We start from the raw sequence: 21,202 nt of genomic DNA, 5'->3' as shown, positions 1-21,202 counted from the left end.
GTAGTTTCTATGGATGCTGAAAAATCCTTTTATAGAACACAATCCATCTTTTAAAATAGTGACCGTAATACCTATTCAGAAAATTTAGGCATATACAGCAGATATAAACTCCTAATTGTGAAACAATCATTGCAAAGTTTTGAAATCTGTGGTTCCTATATTTAGTGACCTACTATAAAATCCATAGGCCTCATTTTCATAGAGATTGGGCTACATTGCCAATTTGCTGAAGAAGAGCTTCTAAAAGATTCTTTCCTCTTTTAGCCTGTAGGTTTTAGAACTGAAAATAATAATAAACAAATTACTTAAAGTATTAGCCTTCAGGATATTATGTGTTACCTATAAGGGAAAATACCTCTATTATTATCTGTCAATAAGCTATATGTGAAATATCTTTTTTTTAATATATTTATTTATTTTATTATTTATTTATTTAGGCTGCGTTGGGTCTTTTGTTGCTGCACACGGGCTTTCATTAGTTGCGGTGAGCAGGGGCTACTCTTCATTGCAGTGCACAGGTTTCTCATTGCGATGGCTTCTCTTGTTGCGGAGCACGGGCTCTAGGCACACCGGCTCTAGAGCACACCGGCTCTAGAGCACACGGGCTCTAGAGCACAGGCTCAGTAGGTATGGCTCATGGGCTTAGTTGCTCCGCAGCATGTGGGATCTTCCCGGATCAGGGCTCGAACCTGTGTCCCCCTGCATTGGCAGGCGGATTCTTAACCACTGCACCACCAGGGAAGCCCTCTTTTTCTATCTTAAAAAAAAAAAAACCAAATCTGGGACATATATACTCTGTGAATGACACCTATATGGCCTTGTGTTGGGAGAACACAGAGGCAGTGCCAAATCTAGGAAAGCAGCCAACGTCCAACAATTCAGTGATGTGGATCCTTTCATTATGTTTATTGAAACTTTAATAATGTCATTTTTATGCCCTGGTATACTCATACAAGCCTATTTAGCCCATAAAAATAATATATATATATGTGTATGTGTGTGTGTGTGTGTGTGTGTGTGTGTATATATATATATATAGTTAAAATAAACAGTAGACAATATTGTTTACACTTGAATGAATTTAAGATATGAGATTAGAGTGGGCATGGGAAAATAACATGTCCCCAGTAAACAGATAATCATCTCAGAGATAGTGTCACAAGTCCAGGGATGCAGGTAAACATCTTAATTTCAAAAGTCCTGGTTGCTTATGTTTACAGACTCCTTTGAGAAGCGAAAAGAACTTCTGACTTTTCCTTTTCGTGACTTGAGACGTTCATTGAATGTTTTTAGTGGCTACAATGGGCAATTTAAGATAACCATTCCCCATACATCTTGCCCATTTACATTAATTTTCCAATATCGTGGAGACTATTGTTGAGGTTTGATGTCTGTCCGTACAACTTCCCACAATCTTCTCATTTAAAAGAGCCTCCCTAATATGGACTCACTGCTGTTTACTAAGGTCCAACCTCTATCTGAAGACTTTTCCATACTCATCACACTGTCAGTTTTTCTTTAGTGTGATTTCTCCAATGCTGAATAATGCTGGTGATTCCGTGGAAAACATTTCCACATTCATCACGTTTGTAAGATCTATCTCCTATGTAGAGTCTCTAGTGCAGTCAGTCCTGACTTTTGGGTGAAGGCCTTCCTTCCTACTTCCTTCACATATGGTTCTATAAGGTTTCCATGCTGAATAAATAAAGGCATCCTTACATCCTGCATCACATTTATGCAGTCTCTTGCTCATGTGGATTTTCTGATATCAAATAAGGCTGCTTTGGCTTATGTCAAATATGGCTTTCCCACATTCCTTATACTGATAGCATTTTCCCCTGTGATGGATTTCCTAGTGGGAAAGGAGGGACCCACTGTAAACAAAAGCTTTTCCAAGTGTTGCTCTCAAAGACATTCTCTTTGGTATGTACTTCCTAATGCTGAGTAATTACTCACCAGTAACTAAAGCTTTTACTAACTTACTGCATTGATGCTGTAATTCTACAGATTCCCCCCACATGATTTAGCATCTTCAGAATTTTTTTGTGTTGGAGACAAGTCCTTATTTTCATTCTCAGTAACACCATCTAAAAAAAATGCACAGACAATTCAAATGTCAGTTGTCTCTTCTGCTGAGATCATGAGACTTATGATGAGAAACAGCGATCAAAATAAAACCCAGTTTTATCTAAAGTGCATGCCTTTTCAGTATCCCTAAACTACCAATTCAATTTTGAAAAGCATGCAAGAAGGCATGTGAAGTTCCAGTTTGAGAAGAGACAGCTGGACAGAAAGAGACTGGAAGAGCATACAGAATTTTCTCACAAAATGTGACAAAGAATCAAAAAGGTATAATCAAAAAAGTTAAGAGGCGGTCAGTTTGAATCTGGAGGTGAAAAAAAGGGAATATCATGAGACCAAGAGAAATTTTAATTTGCTAAAGCGTAGTTAAAAGTACCATTTACACCAAATGAATGTACCTAGGCCACTAGTATAGACAAACAAAATGCTCCATAAATGTTTGTTAAATGGATCAACAAACAATGGCATATAATAAAAGTTAACTTGAAGCAATAGGTAGATCAGTTTCAAAATGCATACTATTTTGATGTGGGGAAATTAGTAAACTGGAAAAATAACAGTGGGGAAAATAATTTTTTCAGTTAATATTCAGGATTAAAAGATAAGAAGAAAAACATTTTAAAGCTAAAGGAGTTGAATAAGTCAAAACAATAACAAAACAAAACACAGACACCTCCCAAATATTACTCAGAGTTTCTACCTAAAGAATTGGGCAAAGAGACGGGTAGGGGCAAGGTTTCCAGGGAAAGAACACTAACAAGAGTTCTAAAAACCTTCTTTTCAAGGATGTCTTCTTTCTCTGCAGACATTCTTTCTCATCTGCTTTCCATTTCATAAGGCAATAACATGAGAGTTAAACTAAGGTAGGGTCTTAACAGACTGGACCTGACACCTTTTGATTCCAGGGTACTATCTTGCCATAAGCATACCTTGTTCTATCCTTGTTCTATCTGGGCCCTAAAAGCAATGGATGAAGATGGTCTTGGAAAATTGAATTTGAAGCTATCCTTCAGTAAAAACACCCAAATAACAACAACAACAAAAAACAATATAGGTAGAGAAGATTCCAGAGGTGTACATGAATACCCGGCGGAATTAAAGCCCATGAGGGAGATACTGGGTTATGGCTCCAGAGACATCTGGTGGATCCTAAAGTTGTTTTGCTGCTTTCTGTTCTATTCCTGAAGCCTTTCACTAGTCAAGCCATAAATGATCCTCCCCACCTTTCCCACCTGATGGCTTGTCCTTCAAGCTGTCTCTTCAACCTTTCTAGCATAACTGATGCCTCTTCTCTACATTCTGAATGATATTATCCTCCTTAGGTCTGCAGCTCTACAGGCAGAGGTCAGGACCTGCTTCAGCACCTGCTCCTTGGTCTGTATTTCTGGTCTCAGCATCTGTGGGCAGAGCTCCCCGAGTCTTCTGACAGCCCTGTGAGGTCCAAGTATCTATTTCCTGGTAGCAACAACTTAAAGTTGGAAGGAAGATTTTGTTTTGCCAGTCTGATTCTTGGTCCCAGGCACAGCCCTCTCCCTCTACCATCAGTCACTATTAGAGATCTTTCCTGCAAGAAGACTGCCATTCTGGAATAAGCGAGCTCAGGAGAAGATTCACTCCAGCTTGGGGTTCACACTGATTTTTCAGAAGTATATCCTTGTAGCTAGTCTTCTTCCTGAGGCATAGAACAACACTGTTAACAGAACTCTAAATTTTATTTAGCTCTTACCCAAGAACTCACTTACCTGACAACGCACTGAAATAAAAAAGGAACTCTGTCAGAAAGCTTAAAAAATTAGAAGACAGAGTGGGAGTGACTGCAAATTATTAGTAAACACTATCTGCTATAATCTCTTACTTCCTAGTTTAAGTTAATAAAGCTTGAGAGAAAGACCATGACCCTCTTCCCTTTGGTTCTCCCCTTCTAAGAATCCCAAATGGTAAAGAACGTTAGAGATCAGAAAATAACGGCTAATATTTATTGAAAACTGACTGTGAATTTACTCATCTAAGCAGATTTTATCATTCCACTTACAGATGAATGATACTGAGGCACGGAGGGATTAAGTAATTTTCTAAAAGTCAAACAAGTGGATTCTATGTCGTTCCTTGTGTTCCGACTTATTCTAGGGAGTCATGAGTGGGATCATCTCAAAGGAGCCCAACTTTCCTTTTACCAAATTGGGATTCCAGACCTTCGTCTTTTTCTCAACAGCCCCAATAACCTATGACAACTCAGGACGTGGAAGCCATCTTTAACTTTCGCCTGCAACTCAATTCGTCCGACTGAACTTCACCGGAGTCCCTAAAGGGCCGGATCACACACTGAGTCGAAGCCTGAGTCCATGAACCCGCTACCACCACCACCTACGACCCAAAGGCCGAAAGAGCTCGCAGTTCTAGGCCTGCGGCTGTCAACAATGCCTCACCCTTAGGTCTCCTTTAGGAATCTGGAGGTTCTCTCCTCTCCGTGGTTGCCTGGCAGCATCCCCGCCCCTGCTGAGCAGCGCAGGCTCGGGCAGCTAGGTCAGGTAACTACAAGGGCCTGCGCTCCGAGGCTGGGGCATGGCAGGCTCCGCCCAGGGTCCGCCTTCCCGCGGCAGAACTTCAGGAGAGCAACTCAGACAAAAAGGGAAACTCCTTAGCTAATTATCTCTTACAGGGGTGGAGACAAAAGATAGGAAAATCTTTCCTTGCCAGTTTAGGCGATGTTTATGTCCTGCCAGCCACTGTTCATTAGTTCCCAAGGTAAGAAAGTAAAAGTAGACCTGAGCGGGAGCTTTAATCCCAGCGGCAACAACGCAGCAGTCCTGGGAAAAATGCAGCGTAGTTACAGGTAATTTCAGGCCTGGGGCTGGAGCATCTAGAGGCAACGCATTTGAGAGAGCCCACTGAGAGAGCCCACGGCAATAGAACAATAGCAAACGGCTATAAAGCACTTAGGTGCTAACCACTGTTCTAAGCACTTTATATAAACCCCCCATTTATCCATATAACAATTATCCTCCCTAGGTCTGCGGCTCCCCAGGCAGAAGTAGGTACTATTGTTGATATTATACTTTATGAGGAAATGAGATTAAGTCGCTTGCTCAAAGTCATTGAGCTAGAGTTTGGCTACAGCAAGCTGTAGAGTTCCTAAATTTCCTCCTCCTTTATCAGGGATGAAATGGTGATATACCTACTCTTAAATATTTCACTTAAGTAGGCTGAGCTGAGGCACTAGATCAAAAAGTAAGATACGCATTATCAAGCTTAGACAGGAATAATGACGATCTGCATAAATCAGAGGTAACAAATGGCCTCCTCTTAGGAATCCTCGGGACACCCAGGACCAGGCCATTTGGGCTTAAGAAGACGATTGGTAGAGCAAACATATATTCCCCAAAGATCACCTTGAACTGTGATGGGTGAAAACTCTGGGAGCCTTGACTGATGGGTTTTCAGACCTGGAAAAGGTCTTTTATACGTGTGGGAAGAGAATCAACTGTTTCCAAGAAATCAAGGGATAAGGCTGGCTCTCAATAATGATCTCACAATGTGGGCTAGGGAGCTAAGCAATTAAGAAGTTTAAAACACTTATCGTGGTTGGCTTTGTCAAAACCAAATTATATGTATATAAAATGAAAGTATATGTATAAAATAAAAATTAAAAACATTTTATATAAAATATAACCATACCTACTTTTTATATACAAATATGATATTAAAATACTATGTATAAGAAACAATGTTCAAGAACTCCTTACCAGTTATACCCAGAAACATTTGGAAGGAGAGAGGACCCAAAGAAATTCTAATAAAATGATGAACTGCTGGAGGGGATTTAAAATGTAAAATTTTCAGTGTGAAAGGTTGAAAGTTGAGAAAATTCAATTAAAGTTATCAAAATGATTATCCCTATATTAAACAAACACTTGTTGCTCAAATAAATTCTGTGCTTGTGGAGTCAGGAGGAGCATCTGAAAGAACTATTTTATATAATATATACTTACCTAAGTTTTTTTTAATCCAAGAAGTGGTACTAGCTACAAGTAAAAAAACACTTTTAAAAACCCTCATCAAAGGTATATCCATAGTGAGTTATTGGATAGATCCATAATGGGGACATCTAATCTTTATGATTTATATTAGACAGTCAGATATCCCTTATTCTGTCAGAATAATGCATAGAATAATGGTTCTAAGCTAGAAGTGTGATCCTTTCCTATAAAGAGCTCATCTTTAAAGTGAAATGTCTCCCGCAGACACCCTCATTGTGCAGGCAACAAGAATTAGGGCTGATATTTATGCTGGCCCAAACTTCATCCAAGATTTAGTATGCAAGAGGATGGGGATATTATTGCCTTTGGTGTTTGGACCCAGGACTCTACAGAGTTTCTTAAGTATTTTCCAGAATAGTGATAGGAATTGAAAATTTTCTACAGGTAATAACTCAAAGCACTGAATACCACTGCAACATGCAGTTTGTTCATCTGAAATAAACAGAGGAAGAGTGGGCTCTGGAACTGCTTAGTTCATATCTTGGTCCCACCACATACTAACTTTGTGACCTCAAGCACCTTTATTGATTTGTTTCCCCAGCTAAAAATGAAATAATGTGAGTAAAGCATTTAATAATGTCTGCCCCTTAGTAAGCAGTTAACAATTACATACTACTCTTAATAAATCCTTTCCTCTACTCCTAAGGATTGCCAATAATAAGACTTTGACTGTTAACAACTTTACAATCAATCACTGAATATTAATGAAAGAGGCTACTTCTGTTCTGAGTACAGGAGTGTAGAGCTTTTCTAAGTGCTTCTATCTGATTGCTCTCCACCTCCATCCTCACCATGCCCATGAGATTTCTCAATCCCAGAGCCCTGCTCAGCACCCTTTTTTGTTTGCTTTTGTTTTTTTTCAAAAGGGGCCCATCTTCCTTCCCTTCAGTCTCTTTCTATTACACTCTCTGGAACCCTTTTGTGACTGTCAGGTTACTTTTTCATCCAAAGCCCATGTTTAAGCTCATTTTACTTTTCACTGCTTTAGAAATTTGATTCTCCCCCAACCTCTCCAGGTGTTTTTTGCCTTAAACACTCAATATCTTGTTTACCTTCGATCATTTAGAAGAGAGGCTAGTCAATCTTATTCTCATCCTTAATGTTATTTCTAAGCTGCTGCTTCATGATTCCTTTGAGTTTTATACCAGTTGTTCTACCTGGCTGTTGTATTACTGGCTGCCATTACTTCTCTTGTGGACTTGCTTCACTTTCATACTCTTTTCTTTCCATCCTGCCTCCTGTTACTGATGATTTAAAAATCCACATAGATGAACTGCTTCAAGGGACCCTGATTTCCTAGGTCCTGTCATTATCACACCACATCTTTTATACATAAAGATGTACTCCTGACTTCATCTCAAGGCATTTTCTGTTCACTGCACTCCCCAACTCCATATCTAACATGTCATGTCCTCCACTTGCCCCTCAGGGCCTTCAACTTATCTGTGTGGCCAATTTAGTTCCAGATAGTAACCTTATATCTTCTCCTTATCTAGGACTAGTTTGGCCCCCTTTGATGCCTACCTGGAAACCCCACGCCACTCCGCCCTTTCTTTTGGTTCTACAACTGTATTTAAGCACAAGAAACAACCAGAACAAAACCCCCACATTTATTTTTAAATAAGTTACGAACTGTATTCTTCTATATCATAGGCATATTCCATTGTTCTGGGTCTTTGTTTATGGTTCCTTTATAATATTACTTAAGGGAGTTAGAGGCAAATGGAGGAAGCTGTGTGCACTGAGAGAACACGTTAAGCAGAAGACGAACTGGAGAGACTGCAAGTAACAGCATGGACAGTAGATAGCAAGTTTAAAATAAGGATTGCATTCCATTGAGCAGTCAGATTAAAGAGAGAGGCTCTGACATTATGAAGAGCAATTTCAGTTTGGAAAACATGTTTGTGGAATCAGATTAGATGACAAGTATGGACAGCATCAGTTTGGTAAAGAGATGTTCTCATGACGGCTCTTGTTACTAAGTCAAGTCCCCTCCAAAGAGACGAATTTACATGAGAGAAATTTGAGACAGGGTAACCTTAGGTAGGGAATAGGCCTCATATACTTACAGCTACAGAGCTCTCAAGGCTCAGTTCTAGGATCCTTGTTCGTTTTCCGGACATAAAAAAAAATTGTTTCCAATCCTAGCTGCCTCAATGCCTGGTGCACAACTCCACTGTTGGTCTTATGAAAAAGCCTAAGCAGTCCTCAACTTGTGAATGAGTTGTTTTTTAAATGTTCATTTGCTTTCCTATGTTGTGAACTCAGAAAGTTTTCCCAGTCAGCGTAAATCTAATCCCAAAAGCCAATGTGACACATAATATGCCTAAATTATAGCACTAATACCATTATCATTTTCATGGGAAAATGTGTTCACAATTACAATTTAGAAAGCTAGGAACATATATATTTCTATAGGACTAGGGACTCTTCTAGTTCCAAGCCAGTGATGATATTCCTATGTCCTACATAGGGATTACGGATAAGAGGGGCAAGAGACAAGGGCGCTAGGGAAATGGGGGTAGAGTATATTATAGGAGTGGAGAGACGGGATAAAGACAGGGCTGGGCAGAAAGGTAGTTAGGAATAGTTAAAGAATGGTGATTACCCTTCTTTTTTCTCTCCTTCCTCTTTTGTCACTATCCTACCACTTCAAACCCACTGACCAGCTAGAGGTGAAGGGAGATGAGGGGACTGAAGTTGTGTGGGGTGAGGTGGGAAGGCAGTCCTAGAAATTATGGAGTTTGCTGTGGCAAGGTCGAAAAGGAAAGAAATAAAAGGACATCTCAGTAGAGATCAAATATGACTTCTGTAAATAAAAAGATAAACAGACCAGGAGCTGTGTGTACTTCTTTGTGGCTTGCCTGCTATCCACTACAATGATCATCACAGGTTCTCATCAAAAACAGAATTGTTTACTCAGTAATATAGGGATAATGTCAACCAGTTTTTGGTTGATTTTTTTTTTCTGAAGCCCCAAGGGAAAAAATCACTCATCTTTGGCTCTTTTATGTGCTCAAGAAGGTATACAAGCCAAAAAATTATAAGCCAGTTCTCACGAGAAATTATTAGGGGATTCAGAACACAATGGTAACTACGGAGGTGGGAAAAAAGGGAAGTGTATAACAGGGAAGAACACCAGCACCCCACCCCTAAACACACACACACACACAGTCTTACACTCAGAAGAACCTTGGGAGCCTTGGAATATAGGTCTTTTTTGAAACATTTAAATTTGAAGGGACAGAAAGGCCATTTTGAAGACCTAGTTATTAGGCATGATGGTGGTCCAATTCCCTGTTCATTGTAAAGAGCTGGTGGCACATGTCGCCTGAAGGGCTTTCCTCATGCTAAAAATCTGCAGCGGCCTGTGTTCATGCTTCCTCACTTCACTGGCAACCACGAAGGCAGCAGTGATTCAGCGCAATGTTTCTCAAAATTTAGAGTACATCAGGTGACTGTGGAGCTATAAAAATGAAGATTCTCAATCCCCATCTCAGACCTAATGAAGCATAGTATCTGTGAGTGGGACTCAGGTATGTTAAACAAGCTCCACAGGTGATTCTGATGTTCACTGATGTTGAGGAATCACTGGTATAATGAACAGGACTTGAAGTCACAAAACTGCACTTAAGCTGCTGGTCTTTTCCTTTGTGTGATATTGTAGCTATATCACCATCTCCATAAGCAAGAGTATCCTCATTTTTAAAATGGAGAATAATTTTAATTTATAGAAACATTTTAGGAATTCAATGAGAAAAGTGCTTTGTAAGTGTCAAAGTATAAGGTGAAATTATTGGCATTCTAACCCTCCCAGAGGCTGTCCTCAAGCTATGTTTCCAACGTAGTGCCATCAACTGCCCAGTTTGAATGAACTCTCTACTTTAGGTTGGCTAGTCTTGTCATTGATGCTTCCAAACTACATGCACTCTGCTTACATTTGTTCTACCCTAAATGTTTTCTCCCTTTTGCCTTCCAAATATCCCCATCAAAACTTTATCTTAAATAAAGTCTTTCCTGACCACTTCAGGCAACAGTGATCTGTCCTTCAGAATTTATAGCTTGCCAAGTGCCACTTTAATTCTACACTAGTTTGAGCATCAATTCTATTGTCCTATAGTCTTGACTAAACAGGTGGACCTTATATATCCCAAACTAGGTTGTAAACTCTTTGAGAAAAGGAATCTGGTGTTATGCTTCTTGTTCTCCACAGCACCTAATGAAATGGGCAGCACAGAGTGTATTTTTTATGAAATATCCGAAGTTACCTTATAGCAATAGTGACTAACATTTTGTCCTAAATCATCTCAAAGCTAGTATTCCTCTCCAGCCTGCACTCTGTGAGACAGCTTCCCTGCAGTCTTCACACAGAACCAGATTTTTCTCCTTTGTGGGTAGTCTGATGTTGAGTAAGAGTTGAGTTCTGCCTAAATGACTCCCCACACTCTTTACATTTATAGGGACCACCTCTATTGTGGATTCTCTGGTGTTTACTAAGATCTGACCTCTGTCTGAAGGCTTTGCCACATTCGTCACATTGGTAGGGTTTCTCGCCAGTGTGGATTCTCTGATGCTGAATGAGACTGGTGATTCCTCGGAAGGCATTCCCACACTCATCGCATTTGTAGGGCCTCTCTCCGGTGTGGATTCTCTGATGTTCCGTGAGGACTGATCTTTGAGTGAAAGCCTTCCCACACTTATCACATTTATAGGGTCTCTCTCCAGTGTGAATTCGTTGGTGTTCCATAAGACTTGTCCTCTGAATAAAGGCTTTTCCACATACATCACATTTGTAGGGTTTCTCCCCAGTATGGATTCTCTGATGCTGAATAAGGCCACTCTGACTGAAGGACTTCCCACATTCCTTACACTGATAGCATTTTTCTTTGTGGTGGATCTCCTGATGGGAAACAAGGGAGGAGTTATAAACAAAGGCCTTTCCACACTCGCTGCACTCATAGGGCTTTGCCCCAGTATGGACTCCTTGATGCTGGGTAAGAATTGAACGCCGACTAAAACTTTTATTACACTGAGTACAATGATAAGGTTTGTCTCTTGTGTGGATTTTGAGATGGTGAAAGAGGCCTGCTTTCTGGCTAAAGGCTTTGCCACATTCATTACAGTGGTAGTGTTTCTCTCCTGTGTGAAGTCTCTGATGTTGATTAAGAGCTGACCACCGGCCAAAGGCTTTGCCACACTCATTACATTTATATGGTTTCTCTCCCGTGTGTATTATTTTGTGTCGAATAAGCACAGTTCTCCCACGGAAAGTTTTTCCACATTCTTCGCATTTGTAGGGCCTGTCTCCAGTATGGATCCTCTGATGTTCTACGAAGCATGAGTGTTGACTAAAAGCTCTTCCACAGTCATCACATTCATAAGGCTTTTCTCCTGGACAGACTTTCTGGTGTTCAGAAAGGTCTGAGCTCTCAGTCAAACTTACTCCATTTTCATCACATGTATGTTGTTTATCTTCCCTGGAGTATCCAGAAGGCTCTCCTATTTTTTCTTCATGTTCATAAGTTTTTTCATACCTAGCTGACTGAGACATTTCATTTTCAAATTTGCTAGATATAGTCCCATATGGTTTCATTTCTTCAGAAACTTCTTGCTTTAGAGTTAAATTCCTATACTCATTTCCAGTCTCAACATCTGAAACTAAAAATGGATCATAAATGTTAACTAGTTTCTTGTGATAGCAAACAGCAACTTCACTAGGCAACATAAAATTATTCAAATGAAAAATTACATAAGAACCTAGAGTTCCTGCATGACTATAAAATGGCACTAGAATATACGACAGACTAATAAACAAAGCACTCCAAAAACTGTTAAGGAAGAGACCAATAACCCAATAGAAAACTCGGCAAAGAAAAAAACTGATGGTTTCCAGGAAAGGAAATACAACAGTTCTTAAACACAAGAAAAGATGCTCTACCTCACAATAAGGGAAAAGCAAATTTAAACAATATTGAGTATAATTTTCACCCATCAGATTTGCCAATAGCTTGATATAACACCATGTTCACGACATGGATATCATACATTGCCAGTGGGAGTGTAAACCGACCCAAGCTTTACAGAGGGCAATTTGACAATATATATAAACATTACAACTATATAATAAAACCTTTGACCTAGTAATTCCACACAGAAGAATTTATGCTACAGATATACTCACACATACAGTTATTTACCACAGCACTATTTGTTACAGTAAAAGAGCAGGGCCAACTTAAATGTCATCAGCAGGGGAAGTTAATTGCATGATATATCCATACATTTTAATATTAAGCAGCTGTTAAGAAATAAAAAATGCAAGGTTCTACAATCTTAGTGATAAAGAGAGGAAAATATATTTGAATATGAAAAACATACATATATGATTAAAAAATCTCTAGAAGGACACACAAGAAAATAGTAACAGTGACAACCTATTTCAGAATAGGGGTAAGGAGACCAAATGGCTAGGGAAATTGAGTGGAATGAAAACTTTTCACTGGGTAACTTTAAATTATTATTTTTTGAGCCATGTGAATTTTCACCTATTTAAAAAAATTAAATGAAAAAAACAATAAAGGAAGTAGAAATAAGGAAGGTACTGAGTCTTTCACCCCTTCACTAACTTTGAACATTCTACCCCATTTGCTTTATTACTCCTTCTCTTTATAAGAGTAATACACACACACACACACACACACACACACACACACACATATTTTTTCCCTGTACCATCTGAGAGTTAGCTGCAGACATCATGGAGCAAAGGTTTATTTAACTGAAGGAGGCAGGAGATAGTCGAATTGGAAGATAATGGTATTGTCTGCTAGGATAAAGGCTAAAAATAGCAGAAAGGTCAGTACAGAGGAAAATAACTGTCAGAAGAACTAAACTAAGTGATTTCAAATAAAATACAGCCAGAATTTTAAAAATATTAATATAAAGAGAAAAAAAGAGCTGTAGAGTGACAAACCAGGCTGCCTGAGGCCTACACATGAGCCGTCAGATTTCTAGAGAGACTTTCCTGACTTTAATGATCAGAAACAGCACAAAGTACAAAACACCCTCGGTGTCCTGTGTTAGCCCCATCTTCCCCTTCCTCCCAAGGTGGGTCTTTCTTCTTTACCTTGCTTCTTCTGGGCTTCAATTTCTGGAGATTCACATTTTAGCTGGGCTTTCACAGACGGGAGGGACATTCTGGGTTCTTGTTCTGTTCTTAGAGCTACCATCTCCTGCAAGAACATTTCCTGTTCCTCAGTGTGGACTGAGACCTGAGGTAGATGAGATATAACTGAGATACTCACTCTGATAACATTAAACAGAAGAGTATACTATTCATGGCAGTGGCACCCAGCTCTCTGAAACTTGAAATAAACTTCTTTCCAGATATCAGCTTATCATAATCCTACTCGTTCTTCAAGGCCAACATAAATGTCACCTCCTCTGAGAAACCTTCCCTTCTGCAGCTGGAAGTAATTTCCCCTATTCTTAACAGTTAAAGAATGTTGATTGTGCCCCTTTTACTTCTTTGTCTGTGCTCAAAGAAATGGAGAAGTGAAAGAGAGAAAAAAAAAAAAAAGAAAAGAGAGAAGGAAAAGAAGGTAAAAAGAGGCAGAAAGGAGGGGAAAAAAACTTAGGGGGAAATAAAACAGAAGTGAGAAAGAAGGAAAGGGGAAAAGTAAAGAGAGAAAGAAAAGTAAAGAAAGGAAGGGAAAAAAGGAAAAGGAGAGAAATCTCTTCCATATTTACCCCAAAAGCTGTTCCTAATAGACTCTGCTCTTCTGAGGTCCCCATCCCACTTCTTTCTGGGAAGATGATCTTATTTTCTATTTATCTAAGATCACAATCATCTCAAAAAATCATCTCCCCTTCACTTTATCTATCTCCACTCTCATACTCTTCTCCTTCCCTTGTATCTTAGAGGAAGATGTCTTTTCTTTTTCAAGGCTTGTATCTACTTTTGCCTTCAATCTCATCCTTTTCCGCTTCCCTGTGACCCTTGCTCCTTCAATTAACTCATTTACTCAGCAATTTCAGCCACTCTGTAGCTTCCACTACTCCACGGGCCCATTTCCTCTTGCATTTAAAAGTAATAGGTTTCCCCAGCATGGTATTATAAAAAGTAGGGATCTGGAATCACTCTAGTTACTTACTCTGATCCTTAGTTTAGTAGCTCTGTCACCATGGGCTAGAAATTACTTTGAGATTATGACACCACACATGTAAAGCACTTCGCACAAGGCCTTGGCATATGACAGGCCCTCAAGTTACTTCCCCATCCCCTTCAATGGCTAAATTTTGTAAATAAGAAATCACCATACACTGGCTCTATTTCCCTGACATAGTTTCATTTTGTAATCTCTCCCTCAGAATAAGAGCCAAAATCAGCAGGTACTATCTCAGATGTACAGAAAAAGTTGTTTTGATACTTCAAATTTTGGGGAGGGGGAAGCAAAAAGAGGCCAGTAGAGTGAACTGTGCCTTCCGTCCCTGGATCTTTGGCTAGGCCTCATAAATCAAGCTGTAAACTCCACTACCTACCCTCAGCAACCCTCAAGGGAAAGGACTGGCTGGCAATACAAACTCAACACGACTAAAACCAAATTACTTTTGCCTGCATCTGAAAATCTCATTCTTTCTTTCGGTTCTCTTCCTACCTCCCCGGCTACTCCCCAGTTTCCACTGCTGGTTACTCCCCTGATGATCCCTTTTTGTCTCATGGCTTAAATTATCATCCATATTCTGGCAAGTCCCAATTTTATATTTCTAGCACAGATTCCCCCCACTGAATTCCAACTTTTTATATCCAGTTGCTTGCTCAAACTTTCCACTTGGATTCTAATAGGAATCTCAAAATTTACATATCCAAAACCTAACTCTTGATTCCTTTTACCATCTCAGTGAATGACAAACCCATTCTACCTGATGTTCAGACTAAAAACCTTGGCATATCTTTAACTCACGTTCTCTCACATCCCGCAACCTATATAGAAACAAATCCTCTCAAGCTCTACCTTCAAAATGTATCCAGAATCCAATCACATCTCACCACTTCCACTGCTGCTTTCCTAGTCCAGGCCACCAGCACCTCTTGCCTGGATTATTGCTTACAGCCACAGCCTCCTAATCTGGTTTCCCTGCTTCTAACTTTGTCCCCTATGCCTCCCCTAGTCCCACCATGAGCCCCAATGTAGAACTTTTCCAACATAGCAGGTAGTGATTATGTTAAAATTTAAGTCAGATTAAATCTCTCTTCTGCTTGAAACTCTCCAACGGCTTTCCATCTCAGAATAAAATCCGAATTCCTTATAATGGTCTACAAGTCCCTTGTATGGTTTGATCTTCTTATAACTATCTGATTTCATCTCCTCCTTGACAAATACATCTCTACCATGATAAGCACATTCTCACCTTAAGACCTACCCATTTACTACTGATATTTCCCCTGCCTGAACACTCTTATCCTAGATGGTTGCATGGCTTGCTCTTTTAATTCAGATCTCTGCTCTAAATGTCACCCTATCTGAAAATCTTTCCCTGACCAGTCTATTGAAAACAACACAATCTTCATTTTATTCACTATTCCTGTTCTCTGCTTTACTGTTGCTTCTTTAAATATAGAATTTATGACCACCTGATGTATTATATGTTTGTTGATTTTTTGTTTACTGTCTGTCTCTTCTCAGTAGGCTAAAATCTATCAACGTAAGAGCAGCAATCCTCTATACCTTGTTAACTGGTGCATTCCCAGTGCCTAGTAAACAACAGATAGTCAATAAATATCTGCTGAATGAATGAACTTTTCGCAATCCACCTTCACCTACAATCTTGAACTCTGTTAGAAGTGTCTCCGTTATGCTAGTCTTTCAAGCTTCAAATCCCTACTGCTTAGCCTAGAATAGACTGCTCAGTAAAGAGTTCTCCATTCTTTCTTCCTTCTTTATACCTCTACTCGGTCATCATTTTCAATTAATTCTTACCTAAGACATGCCTCTTCCTTCGCAGTCACACTTTCATGACCCTTTTTTAAACTTAGATCTTTTTGCCACATGCTCCTTTCCTCTTCAGTCTTTGTACTTCAGTGCTAGATTATATTTCCTTCACCGTTTATACTCTCTATACCAAGCTTTCTTAGCCTTGATTCTATTGACATGCTGGGTCAAATAATTTTCTGTTGTATAAGGCTGTTCTTTCCACTGTGAGATATCTAGCAGCATCCCTGTCCTTTAGCCACTAGATGCCAGTAGTACCTCCCGCCGTTAAGACAACCAAAAATGTTCCACGACATTGCCAAATGCCTTCTGCGGTACAAAATTGTCACCGGGTGAAAACCACTGTCTTTTATCAACGCTAAAACAAAACAAAATAGTCCTACGTAATTTGGTTCTTTTTTATATCTTGGCGTTAGTAAAATTCATTTAGACTCAGAAAGAACAGATTAGGAGCTTCTGTCCTACAGAATAAAATCTAAACTCCAGAGGTTGATATTCAAGGTCCTGGACTCTCTGTGCTTAACTCTTCTACTCACATCTCACCTTTCCAACTTAACTGGGCTTTCAACTACTCAAAGAAACATGGGCCCCATGACCTGCCCCTCCCTCCTAACTTTCCACTCTGCTCCTACATCTCATTCCTCTGAGATGGTGACTTTGATTTCTCCATCTTTTAGTCCTTTAATGGAGACAAGGCAGTGGATATATCTGCAAAACCTTATTTCTTAATTATTTGTATTGTGCAGCAGAAATGATGCCCCTTTCAAGAGGCTGCTACCCACCTTGTCACCATCATCTCTCTAACATTTTCTCTCTGTCCTACAAGTCTTCTGTTTCTAATGTTTCTGGGCAGCATTTCATCAAACAGAATTTTGTAGCTTAATGCAGAAATACATGATCCTTCTACAGAAAAGATATAAATAAGTTAGGATTATGTTAACCAATGTTCTGCGACACTCAGGCCCCTTTCTGACACACCAAAGTGTCGAGAATACCTTTTGTGAAATAATGTTAGACTTCATTCTGGCCTAGAAATCTCTAATTCATCTTTTCTCAAACAGAAACCACCTCTTTGTTCTCACCTGATATCCTGGCTCATCCAACTCTCTCTCTAAATCCTCCAGCACAGTCACCACCTCTTCCCCACTCTGCGGATGCTGTTCCTGGACCCAACCTTGGAGCTCCTCGGGCAGGATGGTTAGGAATTGCTCCAACACCAGCAGTTCCAGAATCTGCTCTTTTGTATGGGTCTCTGGCCTCAGCCACTGATGGCAAAGTTCCCGGAGTTGGCTCAAAGCCTCACGGGGTCCAGATGTTTCCTGGTAGCAGAACTGCCTGAAGTACTGTCGGAAGACCTCCCTGCTGTGGGTGGTGTTCTTTTGCAGGTTCTGATCCTGTCTGGCGGTATACTTATTTTCCTCCTCCACCTCCTCTTTCTCTATCTTTATTTCCAAAAGTTCATCCTGGCCCTTGTTGGCCTGGATGGACCAAGTAGATGCCATCATAGCTGTGCAAAAGCTTATGAATGCTTCAAACAAGATCTCCTGTGCCGTCTCTTTCTGGCTGGAACCGAAGAAGAAGCCATCATCATTAACACAAACTACACCATAAACAAAAACTGCAAATTCTAAGAATTTAAAAATGCACTTTGAAAGCCTCCTCCAGGTTAATTTTCTATACGCAGGAAAATACTCTGATAAAAAAGGCTCAAGAATAGACTAATTTAAAGTAAATTATTTATTAAGTAAAAGGTGCTAAGTTGTTTCAGGACTCTAAGAAAGAAGAGTAAGACTTGGTAGGAAACATTTCCACTTGATGATAGATAAAAGAACAATTAAACGGAATAAACAAACATTTACAGCAAACAAATAATAAAAAGTTGAGACATCCTTGATTAGCTGCTTTTTAAATTTTTTAAATGCTCAGATGTCTGGTGGAGATCATGAAGTCATAAAAGCAGCAAAGTCACATGAATTTATTCCCTCAGGGGCCTAATCTCTCTGCTCCTCATTCTTCATTTATCAAGCGAAAAGGCTGGAGACATTGGTCTTTAAGACTTCCTTCTACCCTCGCGTTCTGTGATTTTAACTCTAAAGGCAGGCCCAGGAAAGAGGCCCTAGGACGCCAGTCAGCGTCTGTGACCCAAGACTGTTCAGAAATGTCAGAAGGCGCATAATTCAAGAAGGGTACACCGCGCGAGACAAGCCCGGGAGGAATGGAGCGCACAGCCGGGTCTCTCCTTCATCCCCGGGCTCCGACCCACTCTCCGAGGGGTCGGGGGTCGGGGCTAGCTTCTGCGTCAAGGAGCTTCTCGCGGATCCACCTAGGCAAGTGAGGCCCGGAGGCCGCCCCACTCCAGCCGGGGCCGAGAAGGCCGTAGCACCCCCGCCCGCCGCGTCCGCAGCACAGGATCGCTCACCCGCAGCCCCAGGACGCCAGCAGCGGTTTCTCTCCGGGGACAAGGCGCTGAGGCCTCCAACCGCTTCGAAACCGGAACCCACCAACAGCGACCCACAGAGGCCGGAAGCGGCCGCGAAGTATGGAAGACCGGTTCACTTCCGCCGCCGCTCTAGAAAGGGGGCGGGAGGGGCTTGCAAATCGGTCGATATCCCGCGTGCCCATGCGAGAGGACTGCTAAAGACTCGCAGGCCCGCGGTTTCGCGATATTGTTTTCTCCTGCTCCTCTTCGGCTGTTATCTCCACTTCCCCCGACCCGATGGGCGGTCGAGCCTACCTGTGCTAGGGAAATCCCATGCTTTTTCCACTCTCACTTTTATTTGGGTTTCTGCACCTTTGATGTTCAAGATGCCTCAAAAGGATGTTCTCCCGAGGTCCTTCCCGACTCAGGAAGGGACCTCTTCTACACACACTTCTCAAGGGTCAACCTGGTGGTTTCTGCCTGCTTTTTCACCTTCTTCGGTTCTCTCTTATACGCTGACGATAATGATTATACATCTGAAAACCCATAGGGTTCAATGGGAAAACTAAAAGATCATTTAGTAAAGTAGCAAGATATAAAATTAACACACTAAAATCAAGAGCCTTCCTATATGCAAATAACCAGTGATAAAGTTACAAGATATAATGGAAGAGAATACCGAATTTACAATAGCAACAACCAAAAAGCAAGCAAACAAAAAAAAACAAAAAAACAAGAAGAAAGAAAGAAAGAATAATTGGGAATAAGCTTAGGAAAAAATATGCAAAACCTGTATGGGGAAAACCTCCTGAAAGGCCAAGTGTATACTTAGACAAATAGAAAGCCATATGCCAACAAGACTAATAAGAGTTTTGGCTCGAAAGACTCAATGAAGAAGTCAATCTTCTAAAATAAAAGTATTGACACATATTGTTCTAGAATTAGACAAGTTGATTGTAAAGTTCATATGGGAAAATAAGAATAGCCACAATACCCTCTGAAAAAAGAACAATGGTGAGGGACAGCCTAATCGGATATTAGCACATGTTACAAAGCCTCTACAATTAGGAGTGTGATATTGTGTAAAAACAGAAATAGACCTAGGTACCTATGGATATTTAGTAAAAGATGGTGGCATCTCAAATTAACAGGGGAAATGACAGACTTGTAAATAAGTTGTGTTGGGACAACTGATAGCCATTTGGTCAAAAATAAAATTGAATTAATATCTCCCATCACATGGCACAGTCAGGATAAATTCCAATTGGATCCAAAAACCAAATGTAAAAAAATGTACCTATACATGTATTAGAAGAAACATGAATAATAATTCTAACATCTGGGAACAGGGAAACCTTGTGTAATAGTGTCTCAATTTCCAAAAGCAATAAAAAATTAAATTTAATCAGATAAATCTGAATAAATAAAAAAGTGAATTGGTTATCAAAAAACACTATAAAGAAAAGTCAGAAGACAAATGACACGCTGGAAAAATGTTTGCAACATATCACAAAGGACTAATATCCCTAATATATAAAGGATTCCTAAAATATTTCCTAAAAAGAAAACAACCAATAACCCAATGGAGAAAATGGGCAAAAGAAATGAACAATTGACAGAATAAGAAATTGTAGCAGCCCTCAAATGTCTGTAAAGATGCTCAGCTTCACTCAAAATATAAACATACAAACTAAAAACTACACTGAGGTGCCATTAGTCATTTTATCTGATTGGCTCAAATCCAGAAGTTTGACAATATACTCTATTTATGAGGAAAGAGGAACTCTTATACATTCTCAGTGGGAACACAAAATAATACAACCCCTATTTGGAAAAATAAGAAAATGTAGCAAAAGCACTTACATAAGTTTACCCTTTGTCCCTGCAATACCACTTATAGAAATCCATCCCAAAGACATATTAACAAATATATGAAATGACATGCGCACAAGGTTATTCATTCAGGTATTCAAGCTAAAAGACTGGAAACAAACCTAATGTCCATCAATAGGTGACTGATTGAATAAACTGTGGCATAACTACCTAGGCAGCTATAAAAAGAAATGAGAAATCATGATGTACTGCTATGGAATGACTGACAGGTGCTGATAGCATAATACCCGTGGTAGGCAGAATAATGACACCCCCTCCCCCAAGATGTTCACTCCTCACCTAATCTCCAGAACCTGTGAATTTATTATGTTACATAACAAGGGGGAATTCAGGTTGCAGATCAAATTAATCTAATTCTATTCAACTGACCTTAAGGTAGATTTTCTTAGTTGAGGACCAACTTGTTTTGTTCTAATAAAGCTTGATTTCTGGACACTGAAGTTTGAATTCAATATAGCCTTCTCATATCACAAAACACTACACTTCCTTTGGTTTTTTTTAATTAAATTTTATTTTAATATAATTGTAGATTCATATGCAGTGTTAGAAATAATGCAGAGATCTCATCTACTCTTTACCAGGTTTCCACAAATAGTAATATGTTGCAGAACTATAGTACAATGTCACAACTGGAATATTTACATTCTTACAGTCAAGATACACAACAGTTCCATCACTACAATCCCTCTTATGAACACACCCACTTCCTGCTCACTCCCACCTTCTCATTAACTACTGGCAACCAGGACTCTGTTCTCTGCTTCTATAATTTTGCCGTT

General features: G+C 39.9%; 2 protein-coding genes across 2 annotated transcripts in view; both read right to left on the bottom strand.

Annotated features, from left to right (window-relative positions):
* Positions 1–21,202, bottom strand: part of LOC102999721 (zinc finger and SCAN domain-containing protein 12) — a 43,068-nt gene that overhangs the window by 18,519 nt on the left and 3,347 nt on the right. Inside the window, exons 3-5 of the mRNA XM_057555775.1 lie at positions 17,194–17,674; positions 13,246–13,390; positions 10,572–11,777 (exon numbers count right to left, since the gene is read on the bottom strand). Of these exons, the coding sequence (XP_057411758.1) occupies positions 10,572–11,777; positions 13,246–13,390; positions 17,194–17,674 (1,832 nt within the window). The remainder of the gene's footprint in view (positions 1–10,571; positions 11,778–13,245; positions 13,391–17,193; positions 17,675–21,202) is intronic.
* LOC130704534 (zinc finger and SCAN domain-containing protein 23) overlaps positions 3,633–21,202 on the bottom strand; it is a 33,530-nt gene continuing 15,960 nt past the window's right edge. The window contains exon 5 of the mRNA XM_057554195.1: positions 3,633–3,754. The gene's annotated coding sequence lies outside the window, so the exon portion shown is untranslated. The remainder of the gene's footprint in view (positions 3,755–21,202) is intronic.

Source organism: Balaenoptera acutorostrata, chromosome 10 (genome assembly GCF_949987535.1).
Source record: "Balaenoptera acutorostrata chromosome 10, mBalAcu1.1, whole genome shotgun sequence".
In the NCBI taxonomy this organism is placed as follows: domain Eukaryota; kingdom Metazoa; phylum Chordata; class Mammalia; order Artiodactyla; family Balaenopteridae; genus Balaenoptera; species Balaenoptera acutorostrata.
The sequence above is the reverse complement of the archived record's forward strand: the minus strand, read 5'-3'. Positions and strand labels throughout refer to the sequence as shown.